The sequence below is a fragment of the Mytilus edulis genome, chromosome 7, assembly GCF_963676685.1.
Source record: "Mytilus edulis chromosome 7, xbMytEdul2.2, whole genome shotgun sequence".
Taxonomy (NCBI): domain Eukaryota; kingdom Metazoa; phylum Mollusca; class Bivalvia; order Mytilida; family Mytilidae; genus Mytilus; species Mytilus edulis.
The window spans coordinates 71,534,100-71,549,108 of record NC_092350.1 but is presented as its reverse complement, the minus strand read 5'-3'; the positions used below and the strand labels follow the sequence as shown (position 1 = coordinate 71,549,108).

General features: G+C 32.1%; 1 protein-coding gene across 1 annotated transcript; it reads right to left on the bottom strand.

The window, feature by feature from the left end:
• Nucleotides 1-1,813: 1,813 nt before the first annotated feature.
• On the bottom strand, nt 1,814-3,526 carry LOC139483392 (tripartite motif-containing protein 2-like). Its single transcript, XM_071267410.1, has one exon. It carries the CDS (start codon nt 3,524-3,526, stop codon nt 1,814-1,816), a length of 1,713 nt encoding a protein of 570 aa, XP_071123511.1.
• Between the last annotated feature and the right edge of the window lie 11,483 nt (nt 3,527-15,009).

Below are 15,009 nucleotides of genomic sequence, written 5' to 3'. Positions count from 1 at the left end.
TAAATACTTCGTGTATTTATAATCAGAGATCCTTGTTTAATTCCTACAAGCAGGTAACATCTCCCGAAACGAAAGCTTATTTTTATAAGCTAGAGTTAGAGGAGGGGATAAGGTCTCTGCACAATGCTAGTCGGTGTTGTCGTAGAAGTTAGAAAAAAGTACAGGTTCAAGCCCCGGCGCCGGGGAGGAAGTTACGAATCAAATCTACTCTAACATCGTTAGGTTGATTTTCTAGGCACTTTAAACATATTCTAAGGCCTGGTATTTCTTAATCATAAGAAATCCGATGGACAAGGTATAATTTGCAGTTGTCACTACACACAGGCAACATATACATATATTTATTTACAGTGATTGTATGCTTCTATTAATATATAAGCATCCTGCAATTATACTGAAGAGATGAGTAGATGATCATTTCTGTACACTAAAAATAAATACTTCGTGTATTGTATCAGAGATCCTTGTTTAATTCCTACAAGCAGGTAACACCTCCCGAAACGAAAGCTTATTTTTATAAGCTAGAGTTAGAGGAGGGGATAAGGTCTCTGCACAATGCTATGCGGTGTTGTCGGAGAAGTTAGAAAAAAGTACAGGTTCAAGCCCCGGCGCCGGGGAGGAAGTTACGAATCAAATCTACTCTAACATCGTTAGGTTGATTTTCTAGGCACTATATATACAACTTGACCATGCGGTATGGGATATGCTCATTGTTGAAGGCCGTACGGTGACCTATAGTTGTTAATTTCTGTGTCATTTTGGTCTTTTGTAGAGAGTTATCTCATTGGCAATAAAACAACTTCTTCTTTTTTATATATGAATACTGTGGATTCATTTTTTTCGTGGGTACCAATTTTCGTAGTTAAAGGAAAATTTGCATATTTGTGGATATTTAAATTCGTGGTTCACATGCATTCCTCTAGAAACTTTGCCCGAAAATTGGAATTCAACAACTGGTCACTTGTCTGTCATTTGTTGACCTTTAGAGGTTCTTTGTCATTTGGTTGCACTATTATCTTTTTTCTGTCATCCTTTGATTGATAATTGTATCCTTGGATTTACGTTTAGGCGAATACACAATATATCGCCTTCGGCATACACACAAGTTGGATTGATGGCAAAAGATCTACTTTGATATATTTAAAGCACAGTTAATTTATGTTAACATGATCATACAATGTATGTTGCTGTATCAATAACGTACACAGCACATTTTAGTTTTTGGGGGGATTTATTTTAAGAAACACGTACGTACGTCCTCGAGCGTACGTCAAAGAAATTATTGCTCTAAAGAAACACTCTTTTGCTTTTTTGTTTTATATCATATAAAAGTTTAATATAAATAGGCAACACACACATATGCCGACCGTCATTGTGTCATTGTGATGTGGTAAATGTTTGTTTGTTTATCTTATTGTATAGTGATTAAGGTAGTAACACAATGTTGACCGTTGTACCCCTATTGTTTACTCTTTTACTTATTATGTCTGTTTATTTTGTTCACACATCGTTGTCATTATAATGGGATTATATGCAACTGTCATACAAAAGAAAGGTTTAGCTTGCTATAAGCCTTGGTTTTTTCCACCATATCTACCTAAAAAATACCTGTACAAAGTCAGGAATATGACAGTTGTTGTCAATTCGTTTGATGTGTTGGATGTGTTCTGATATAATGCTCAACTTCTGATCTATTAAACATTTTATATATATATTGTTGCAAAGTAAATTAAATGTTTTGCTATGTGTATGTTTAAGCTATGTTTATTGTTTTATAATCTGTTAAAAACTGTTTTGTTTAATACAATCACTTCTATAAAAATGAAATATTATAAAGAAAAGCGTCCGATAATTTATTTGCCACTAGAAGCTGATTTCTTAGCTTGTCAAAGAAAATTGCGTGTGGATCATTGAGACCATTTTCCTTGTTTAGTATTTGTTTGTATTGTTTACCGTCAGGAGATATGATGAGAACATTACACGATACACGACCAACGACGAAAATATGTCCCTTGTCGTCGACAGTGATACCACATGGCGTCCTCAAAATGTCATTGTTAAACTCCCATACAGGTGTTCCATCGTATAAACAGCAAACTATTTTATGTTTATCCGGATTGGTAAATAAAATTGTGTCTGCATGTGTTGTGACATACGAGTACTTAGGTACTACAGTGTTCGGTATTGTAGTAACGCTGTAGTCTTTACATGAGATCACATGCAAATCTTTGTCTTCAACACAGCAGATTAATGCCGTGCCATCGTGTTTGATACCATAGGGATCACCAGGTAATTCAATGAACTTTATTACTTTACTCTTTGTGAAATCAACAAAGCTTATACCGAAGTACTCACATAGTTTGTATGTCTCTCCAGTTGTTATTGCCACTATATTATCGTTGATAGCTTCTACATCAAAGGTGCTGTATGCATTCGATAGCTTGAGGGTAAATTCAGTGTTACCGTGGGCGTTTATTGCTACTAACTTTTCGTTGTTAAACCGGTAGTCTGTAAAAATACACAAACCTTTTCGTGTTATCGTACATCCCCTTGGCCTTGAACAGAGTGTGTTTAATTTCATGTTGAATTCCACTGAAATGTTATTTACTGACTGCATTGTATATGGTGCTGATATCTGAGCCTGTCTAGTTTTCTTGCTAGAAATATTGGTGCAAATAGATGGACTTTCCCTTATTATGATAGAACCAAATTTCCCAGCCGATTTAAGGAAGTCCTGTATTTTATCATCTATTGTTAATTGCATGTCAACATTTTCAAGACTTTTGTTTGTAATCATTGACTTGAGACGACTTTCATTATCAGTGACTTTTAACTGAATTTCCCTCATACCAAGGAAAGTTTGGAGATCAGAAGCATGTTTGGTGATATTCTCGAATTCCTTGTTGCATTGTTTAATTTCATGTTCTTGATCTTTAAGAGCAGAAATAATTGATGAAATGCGATAGCTATGATTATCGTATACCTGTTCCAGTTCTTTTAATAAAGACGCCTCCAGTTTATCAAGATGTTGGTTTATCTGCTTTTTTATGCTATCTATTTCCATGGTTATGTTCTTCTTCTGAGATTGAATCGATTCAACATTATTCTCTCTATCTTTCCGAATTCGCTTGATATTTTCAAGTACATCTTCTAAACTTTGTTCTAAATCTCGAAAAAGTTCGGAACTTCTGATTTCTCCAATAAAGTCTTCAAGAGGGATGACTTTAGAGCATTTCCCATGCTCCTTTATGCACCTGTAACATATTGGACTTTCATGTGTCATACAATATAGTTGGTACTTTTCATTGTGGAATAAACAGAACTGTTGTATATCGGTTACAAAGGTTGGTAAGGATTGATATTGTGTTATAGGAATGGTTTTGTGACTTCGTGTTCCTCGTGAAAGACTATGATGTTCACTACAATCAGTACACAGCGCTTCCTCACATTCCGGACACCAGTTCATGGACCGTGATGTGACATGCCGGAGATCACATATAGCGCAAACTGACGTATTTGTAGCCATTTTGTAAGACAAAAATAACTGAAAAATCAACAAAAGTTTACATAAATGCTTTGATGTATAAGGGTGATGAAAAAATCAATGCCACCGAACTCTAAACCAGCATATTTCTAGGTATAATAAACATATAAACCGTTGGCCTCAGTGAATATTATATATATATGATTTGACATTATTTCAATTGTTTGTGTGAATGTTAATTTTTGCTATTAATCTGATGTTTCTGATTTGACAGATTAACAATGCAATAACAATCTGTAAAGAAAACGACACTTAATTTAAACTTTAGATGATTAAATACAAGTAAACACGAAACAATCTTTATCATATAATCCTACACGTTCCAAATTCTAACCCAATATGAATAATGCTATCGTGCAATCTTTGCACATTATCACGTGTTTATCAGTCTTTGATGAAAGGTAAAAAAGTATAAGTAGTATAAAATATGAATATGATCGGAATACTGTGTCTTTAGAAACTCAAAAACGGTCTGGTTAAAACAGCCTTAGTGACTTTTTCAGTAGGTGAGGATACTTTTCTGTGAACTTCAACAAAGGGAATTGGATTACTAACATTGATAGAAATCAAAAGCCGACCTTTATTAAGGAAATATATTACCAATTTAAATTAAAATTCAAACAAAAAAATATTTTTCAACAATGTTTTGCTTTTCATTCGTAATTATTTTATAAGTGCTTTATAGTCCTCATCTTCACTATGACGAAAAAGTTTAATAGAGATTCAAATGGCTTGACAAAATATTTAACAAAGTTGTTTGTTTCACATTCATTAATCTTACTCTCTCAATGTATGACGATGACAAAACAAATTTACAAATGAAAATCAATAAATCTTGTCTGACCAATCTACATGATGTGTTTGTAATGAGTACGTATTGAGAACCATGTCCTGGTCGTTGTTGTCGTCATGTTTTATGATGTGTATGTATGTGTTATACTGGTTTTATGTATATATCGGGTATGTGGTAGTTGATGTCCATTGACAATAAAAGTTACCATTTTTTTGATTTATTACTTTGCGTAGGTAATCTTGAAAATGAAGACCGTATTAAAAACGTTCTACAATGATGACACCTTCGCAAAGACTTTCTGTTTTGTTAGACCTTGACTACAGTAAAGCAATCTTATAGTTTTAACTGAGGAAAATACAACATCATTCTTTCCAAACGATTATATGCTGTTAATCTCCATTGGATCGGGAAGAAGTTATTGTTCTTACCTAAACGCAGTCCCAGTCTTCGATTTCCTTTTAATATAGGCATGTGTATTGGATTGGAAACATTTCAAGAATTTTGTTCTTGTATCATGAGAATATGTTGTAACTTCTTATAAAAGTTCCATAAAATAAATCGCATTTAGAATTTGGAAACCAACTACTCTCTGTGTGATCAAACACATGCGAAATTAACAAAACATTTACAAATATGTTTACTGTATTTACCTTTTCAAGATCTGCGGTAACTATAGTGACTCATGAAAACATATTATGTTTCAATCAAAGTTGACTTAGCTAGTTTAATATTACTGAACTCCTGCACGTGTTACATCCTATTGTAGATAAACAAAGTCGAAAGCGGATCCAGGTGGGGGATTATGTGGGGAAAAGTTGGTTAAGTTTATAGGGAATCACTGAAGCATAACTGGAGCGGCCCCTTTTAAAGTCAGTCAGTGCCCCCCACCCCCTTTTACAAAAGGTTCTTGGTGCGTTACTGAAAGTTCATATATAGCCTATGATTTCAATTCAGACGTTGACACTATTGGGACCAATTCTGCTTACTTGCTTATACATTAAGAAATTTTATGAATTTCCTACTCGCATAACGTTTTAGACACTTTTATTCACAAGCTATAATGACATGCCTTTACACGTTTTGCAGTGGTGAGATCATATCACATCTTGTGATTGTTATCATTGTTTATGCACAGCTTTGATTATCAACATAACAATAAACCTGTACTAATTAGAACACTTGAAATAAATAACTTATTCTTGAAGGACACATAAAGATCATAAATAGCACTCACCTTAAACGAAACAAGGAAGTTTGTTATCGATATGGATCAATCACATGACTTACGTAGTCACGTTTATAATATAAACAACTATTAGCTTTTTCTAAAAGCTTGCCAAGGTAATCTAAGTGTTAGTTATAATATAAGTATTATGCACAATTTTTATCCAGTTCCCATTTGGTTCACCAACTGATGATGCGTGAACAACATAAATGTATGTCTCTTCATATGTTAAAGACAACGCATTCATTCTAAAAGTATGTTCGAAACCACAATTATACATTTTTTAAATAGTATCCGTGAAAATATGTTGATTTTTAAAAATAAACCTGAAAGAATATATTGTTTTGTTTGCGTGTTCCAAGTTAGCACTTTGACAGTTGTTTTCCATCCGTTAGATGTGTTTGAGCGTTTGATTGTGCCATTTCATAAAAGAATTTTCCGTTCTGAATTTACCTTGAAATTGTTATTTTTTATCTGTAAGTTTACTTTCACATGATTTGTTGATAAAATAACATTTGAAGCCTTTTATAGTAATATTTCTGTTTTTGCTTTTTTAAAGTTAAGTTATCATAATACAGCTTATACGTGACAGGATAATAAAAAGAATAAAGAATAGAAATAGAACTCTTTGTTAGAGAAGGTTAAAATGGCGAAGTTGGAAAATTAGAATTTTTTACATCTGTTTCTATAGGTTTTAAAAGTTAAATGAATGCACTTAATTTATGATTTTATGCATCGTATGTATGTGTATTTTCTTGAATTATTGAATTGAGCATCGAGATAATTGTACACTTTTAAATAATAGAAAAATGTTCACAAAACAGTCGATTGTGGTTGGTGCAAATTCACGTAAATTTTTTTTTTGTGCATTAGCATAAATTCCGCAAAAAAAATAAAAAATAAAGAGGAGTTAAGGATTGATCTTTATAAGGCATGAATTTACCTAAACAACGCCCCTGAAGAAACAGTAAATTAAACTTCTACAAAAACAAATGTCAACATACATAGAAACGAACTATTGGTATTTTGATACATTATGTTTTCAAGCTTGTGTAACTTTCTATTCTTAATCATTTATTTTTACATTGAATGCTACATTGATGCATTGTAATGATCATAACTATGCTGCTGTGCTTACGGATCCAGTAAATCATAGTCTCTTGTCTTTTTGGTTCGAATATATCAAATTGCCTATTTTTATTTTGAAGTAAGAGTAAACGTGTTTTTTCTTTTAATATGATTTACCTCAAGAAAGACAATGTATTACTGCATTTCTCATAAAGTAGGGATTGGAAATCTTATCTGAAATACACGGGTAATTGCGTATATTTCCGACATAATATGTTATCTGCAAGTTTTAATGTTGTGCTTGCGACTAGTACTAAATATATTGATGTCAATAAAGTGTGTATTCATACACTCACAATAGGTGGTTTTTTTTTTAGGGGGGATTGAGAAACAACTTTCAAATAAAAGGTGTGGAAAAGATATCTATTTGGTTCTTTGTCTTGAAATTTGGACAATTAACAAAGTGTGTTCAAGTCTTTTATTGCTGCGCCTTCACTAGTAACATGTGTATGAACAAGATAGGCGGACAATAAGAAAAGCATATTCAAAGTAGTAGATAAGTTATCAACGACATTGAAAAAATAAACCGAAAACGAGCAAGATGCAATGACAGTCTACAAACATAACATTGAAAACTGAAATTAAGCAACACGAAATCCACCACAAAACTGGGTAATCTACGGTTCTCAAGAAAGATCTTGCTCTTCATACTACACCTGTCGTGTTTCTCCCATAAAATACGTAGATAACATACATTTAGTGATAAGGCAGTACTCAAAATAAGTCTAAGCAAATTATCTTAAGAAATAATTCCCGCTAAAGTGGGCACTAACTTTTTGAAATTTAAGCTTTATGTGTCAATCAGCTTCGTTTTTAATTTTGTCCTCTGATTTTGATTCGATTACAACAGATGAGTCTTATTAAAACAAGATGAGTAAAACATTATAAAGCTGGATTCTGTCATGAGCTTTGATATGACAGGACATGATGATATCCTACAATCTATTTTATTTACCCAAATATATTGTATTCTGCATACATTTAATGTCACCAAATGACTTATTTTTTACTCCGAATTGATCAAAATAGAGAAAGTAAAAAGCAAGGAGTGTTTAAAATTATTTTATTTATCATGCATGATAAAAGTTTTACGATGTTTAGTCTTGTACATTCATGTTATACATCAATTCGATCTGAAATATGTGATATTGTGCCAAGTCCAGAACTTACCTATACAGATTACCAGCTCAGAATCCATCACTGTCAAGAAAATATGTTGAAACGAAAATAACAATGAGAATTTGAACCAGGCATCAACAAGACATCGCTGACTGTTAATTTTTGTTGATTACCATGGCAATACATGATATAGATACAATGAGAGAAACGACTGACAGCACAGAACAACAAAATTATAATACAACTAACCCATGATATAAAATCTAGCTTTACATGCATTATACAAATAGTTACAGAGTTGAATTAGAAGTTTAATTGACTAAGGCAATTATACTATATACTCCAAAAAAAATCGGTTTTGTTCCTAACTTATTCCTTAATACAGCTTAGTTTTATACAAATACTCTTTGATTTCGGCATTCTTGGTCTAACTGTTCGTAGATTTCTAATCAAAATTTGACAATGACATGTTTGGTAAGTCATTTACTGATTCCAAATCTGAACTGGTCATCTTTTAACAGTGTAACGATACTAGAGAGAATCATTTACCTTAAAACATGTTAAAATCAATAAATGAAAAACAAAACGTTGCACAGACGACATACCCCTACCTTAACGTAAAAATTACATATTCACCATAGAATCAAGTATTGCTCAACTTTCCTTGATATATGTATGTGCCAATTTATTAAAAAATTCATAGATATTGTTTTATAGATAAATATAAACTTCTTATAACGTAATGGAGAAAACTCCATGCATGGGAATATGATATCGAATATTTTCAAAAGACTGAAGTCTGAAAGCATCTGACCAAGTGCAGTAACACAAGACAAAATACGGAATGTGTTAATTCATTCATGTGAATGACATTTGTTTGAAACAAGGCTTATTTCTTGACCAGAAGTGCAAGGACCCAACTTAAGAGAAATTTAGTATCAAAAAAGGGAACATCAGAAATATTCCTTGTGATACCCCAAACAATGTCTGATATTTATTCGTTGAGTAATATTCGTCATATATAGTTAATATATTTCTAGATTTAACTTTATGCTTGTATACATTCACATAATACGGACTCCTTTTTCGGTGGTGATCTTCAAAAGTGCCAAATCAGACTTATGTGGTTGAACGATGCAATCGGCACTACATAAGGCTTACGGTCACCATCATAAATTGGTTTACTGATACGATATGTCTGTCTCAAAGCAGGAATCACATGTCAGTGAAGTCTTAGATCAGTAGATACCAATTCCCTATTGTGATCTCTCACAGAATGAAGATTGTTATATCGGATGATAGAATCACGTCAAGAGAAACATGCCCTGTCAGTGCAACCGATCACGCTTCTTTTTAAGTGCATGCGATTCTTTAAGTTTTTGTGTGTTCCCTTAAGCTGTCTCCGTTATGGATAAATGAGAATTGAACATCTGTTCACTACAGTGGTTGTACCGGATATTAATTGGAATGAAGTTAGTACCAACAACAATTTAGTGTAATAATTCTAACTTGAAAAAAAGTATTACAAATATAATAAGAAATACTACATAATGTAACAGCACTGTTATCCGTGTTTGATGATTTTTTTTTAAGTTAAAAGAAATTACTATGATTCCATACTATATTTAGATACATTTTTGTAATATCGTGATCATGGCAAAATTGATTGAAGACAACTGGTTGTGTTTGATTAACTTAAAGTCTTTAAAGTGTAGAAACAAACAATGACTTCTTTAAACTCTACAGTTCTACCTTTAATTTGACCGTAAGCTGGACCGTAAGTAAAAACTTTGAAATCAAAAGTTAAACAATGTTAACATCGCAAAATGGAAACCGCAATAACTATGTCGTTGCCTGCTTCCAAACTTCCAAACATTAGCTTAATACGATGGTTTACATTGTTTGCATCAATGATAAGAACCAAACAGACCTAGAAAAATCGCCAAATTAGAAATGTATGTGTGAATATGTCAATTCATCTTTATACCGTATAGTGGGTTATTTTCGCGGGTGTAAAATTTAGCGATTTTCATATAATAAGGTATACGAAATATTTTGCTGGTTATTATTTTAGCGGATTCTAAACTTTTATCAATAGCTTTGCATGTGCACTTTTCAATGGCGGAATTTATTTTGACAATTTTGTTCTATCCGGAAATATAAGCGAAAAATAACCCGCGGTACGGTATAAGAATTGGATCACTGACCATTGACATACTTTAATCGTAATTTCAACTATTTATAACTTTTAGTCGAAAATACACACTACATGCTAAAACATCACAAAGAGTCTATACGTTGTTAATGATAATTTTTGCTTTTTTTGTAATTTGAATTTATGTTATAAATACTAAATAGTGCAGCGGCGAGATCTGAAAGTACGCTTAGTTAAGGAGTTTAATGCACCCAAAGAACACCCACCTTCAATTGTGTTTATTTTGCATAAATATACACTTCGATATTTACTTTATACAAAACAACTTTCGTTTGTAACATTTCTTATTCGATTTACAAGAAATTGTTAATTTGAATAGAACACATCAATCTGTTACACATTTATATAATTCCGGAATTACGGTCCGGGACGTTTATTTTTGTTTAAACCTCACTCCGTTCAGTTCTATCACTGTACAAGCCAAATGTCGATTAACACTTCACATTGAAATTGTTTAATTAATATCAGTTTTAGGGTTTATATTTGTCTTTACACTAGTTTTATATTTGCTTTGTTGTTGATTTTATTGTTTTTTTGTTATTTTGAATATCCAGAGTGGTAATATATTGGTTTTTTTTATCATTGTTTACATAGTGTTAAGTAATCGCTTAAAAAAGTTATTCCGGATCTGTTGTGAAAATTTTCCGGATAATGTCACAGTTCGGTAGTCCTTTAAGGGAAAATGGTAGTATTACATTTTCCTAGCATTAGGTTGGCCTTTTGTGTACCCAAGACAGGTGAAGGAAGTCAACTTAGGAGCGCTGTGATTGGATGTAAGGGTACAATATATTTTTTTATTTATCTATGAATAACTGCAGTGTTTATATTTACAATATAAATTTTAAAACCTATTGAAATATTTTCTAGAGAATTATTTGAAAAGGCTTTCAAAATTTTATAAATTTGCTGCAAAATGACGGTGGGCATGGATAACATAAACAAGCTCCGTTGGAAATTGGTCACAGTGATACTATTTGGCTTCAATTTTTAAAATAGAGTAATAAAGTACTAACACCACACATAACTGTTTTATCCAGGTGTTTATTATAAAAAGTGGTAAAATTAGAAAATGTTAGTATTGTCACATATGGCAGAATAAATAGTACCGTTTTCCCTATACTCAAGATAGCAAGGGAAATCAAAATTAATCAGACTTCAGTCATATTATACTATTTCGAAGCATTTGATAAGCACATTTGATTTTCATCACAAAGAATAGAAATTTTTAACTGAGAACTGTACTGTGCTGAGTCATCATTATAAGTCAAATTGATGGGTACTGATATAAAACTTTATTCTAGGATTTCAATATTAACTATATTGTATAAACTGCACCAAAGTATTCTTCTTTTGTATTTGTTTTCATCTTTCGCAATGATTAATTCAATTGGAAATCACAGAATTCAAGTTGCGTCAAATATTTTTAACCATATATTTGCCTTTTTTTGCTGTGTAATTCCCTAAATGTATCACTTGGGTATTTCTCTAGGCATACTATTTTAAAACTGGAAATTTTCTGGTTAAGTTTGTAATTTTTATGGAGTAAGACAATATTTGGTCATACTAAAAGCATTTTCATTGTTAAAATTGTCTATTTAAGAAAAAAAGAGGCCCACCTGAGGCTAAATTTAGATAGAATTTGTACACTCCTGTGTAAAGAATTGCTCACATTGTTGGCAATTCATGCAGCAAATATTTCAGTAGTGCTTTGTTTTGTAGTTTCTATCTTTTATTATATCAGGCATATATAATTTGTCATTTTGTACTGTCTGAAAGGACTTTTGTTGGAAATTGATACTCCCCAGGGACATAATTCAGCTTTTTCATAGATTAATAAGGTAACAAAGGCATCTTTAAAGCTTAGTATTTTGCATATTAAATATTCTAAGTGTCTAATATCTTTGTTTTTATCATCTCAAAACAGAACAATAGATTTTATAACAACCTCTATAATTTTGCACCACAATATGGCATATACTAAAGCATGGAATGGAGATTAGTATGGAAAATCTTGAATTTGTACTTTTGTTGTAAATTTTGGATAAAATGAATACAAATTGAATGGAATTGTCATTTTTATCTGTTTTCTCTTTTTAGTCGGTCTTCTTGAAGTTCGTGTGTTGACTGATGTCTTTGATATATCACTGTTTCATCTTTTTGTGGTGGGTTATTTGAAGACCTTGACCTCTTAAATCTTTCTTGTGTTGCTTGGATAGCTGTCTCTGTTTCGAGGCCTCGTCGACCGTTGTTCGTTTGCGTATACTAGCATATGCACTTTCCGATTTCCTTTGCAACATAATCTTAACCATATCTATACGTATCTGTAAAACTGAAGATGTAGCTCGAATCAAAATTGTTATAAATCACAATAGTGACGGTCCCCTTTGATTGTCAAAGAAAAAAAGATAACATGATTTTTTACGACTTGCGTAATAATGTAGCAAGTAAAAGAATAACAGACATCACACAGTACATCTTCAACATTTGACTTTTTACATTTTGTCAAAAAATGTAAAGATAAACAATGAATGACATTTGTAGATTATATAGAAGAAAAGAATGAATGACAAGCATTTCACAGTCAACCCAAAAAAGTCTTTTAAAAGTTCAACCGTCAGTTATTCTATCATATGTATAAATTGTGAGGGATTCTATATTGGAGAGAGAGAAAAAAAACAACAGAAAACTACGGACTTGTATGACTGTTTTAGGACAACAGGCCAACCATATAGATTTAACAATCATCTGAGCTAACGACTGTTTCCTTAGTTGTTCAAATGACAATTCAAAATACAGCATTCAATACACGGGACAATGTGGTTTTCTGACGTATGTCGATAAGCAAAAACAAGAACCTAAAAAACAAGAAATAATATTCTAGTATTGGAACGAACCAATGGATCCAAATAGAGGATGGAAATGTGATGAGGCTTAATAAAAACAATTTGTTTTTCTTCTAGAATTAGATTTTCTTTGAGAGAATTTTGAGGCCTGAAACAATTATTTGATTTTACATAGTGTTGCTCTATTTATAAATAATTTTAATAAGAATAGAATTCATTCTAAAATCTTTTTAATGTTATTATTTTCAGTTCTTCCTAAATTTCCAAAATAAGATATCTTGTCATTAGTTTGTTGTGATATTGTGCAATGAAAATTCACCAGTAATGCTTGTAATCGGTGTCCCTAGCCCAAGATTCATTTGGAGCAGCTGAGGAGAATTCAAACTTGTACCTGAGGTTTGTTCTTGGTCTTGCATGTGGTCTGATGATCCTGAACAGCCCTCAAGGTTAACAGCTTGTATAATCTCCTGTCGAAGTTCCGTAACAAGTTGTTCTGCTACGGAACTTACGACTTTTCTTAGTTGGTCCTTCTTATGATCGTGTGTCGACTGGACTCTCTGATATATCACCGTTTCGTCTTCTTTTGGTGCTTCATTGGTACTCCTTGTCCTCCTAGGTCTTACTTGTGTTGACTTGGTAGCTTTTCCCGGCTGTGTCCACGTCTTGTCGGCAGTTGTCAATGGATACAAAATTCTTGTTTCCCACCGCGACATCGTAGCAGGGTATCTGTAAAATTAAATATATATTACTTGAATTTAGGTTTTTATAAAGCACAATAACGAAACTGTTGTGGATTCATGAAAGAGGCGTACAGGCCTTTGCTTATCAAAAAGAATTAATACAATGAATATCTTGTTTTGTACTACTTATATTATTTCAAGCATGTGTTAGAAGTTTTAAAGTTAAATCATAACCACCTAATTAAGAAGCCATCCTTCATAACAAGTATTCAATTAGGTGGAGTTGAATCATATAATTCCAAGGACATATAAAAGAAGCGTTGATAATTCATGGAAAAAAACAAGAATGTGGTGATCATGTTGATGACAGTGTCATGGATTGAAAGCGTTGTATCAATCACACTTGTACATGCTGTATTGTTAACTTTAAAAGCTAATATGCTAAAATAGTTTTTTGAAAAATCTCTTCATAACTTGATTTTATTTACTTCTACATAAGTAAAGGCATGTATCGGATCTGGAATATGACATTTGATATCCATTGTGTTCCCGTTTGGAATTTCCTTCGGAGCTAAGCATTTTTGTTAATTTACTATTATTTGTTTAATCTCGAATTATCGATGGTATTGTCATGTAAAATATTTTTTTACATTCGGGGCCCTTAATTGGGATAATATATATCCTTCTACATGTTCTATTCTATTCACCAATCGATATTCCTTCTTTTTAAACTCAATTAAACGCAAACACTGTTTTAGATGTAGAAGATGAAAATACAACATAATTATATAATCGAAATGGAATTCTAAACGTTAAATTAACAAAGAGTTTATATCTTTCAAGTGAGTTTTATATTTTTTTAATTTGAATTATTGAATTATGTTCAATATAACAAAAAGAATATACATGATATAAGTGAGTTAACACAGTCAACAATATGAAGATGAAGAGGAGGGTAATAAAACACAATGCAATGTGTTCAATTCAATAATATCTGTGACAGAAATGCAACTGACAATTGTGTTTTGGTTATAGAACTGTTCAATTCATTATTCAAAAAGATTCTTTGGTGAATTGGCCGTTTCAGAATCTAAAGGACTATGGGTAATTTCATTCTTCGTACCCCAAAATGAAAGTAACGTTATGTCATTGGTTGAATTTCCATTGTTTATGACGTTTTTAACCAATCACGACGTTTTGGTGTACATTTTTGAAATTATTAACCAGAATGCATTAGATTCTGAAAGGCGAATTGTGCATGATTGACAGAGGATATTGTTGTTGATCTTAAATTAGTGAATATTCATGCGATGTACCTACGACTTGCCAATGAAATTGTGTGTTGATAATTTACTAGTTGTCCATTGATTTATTACGTTGTCATTACTCTCGGTTAGACGATATTACACCACCATCCAGTATCAACCGTTAAAGTAAGTTTTCATGTTCATAGAATATTGCA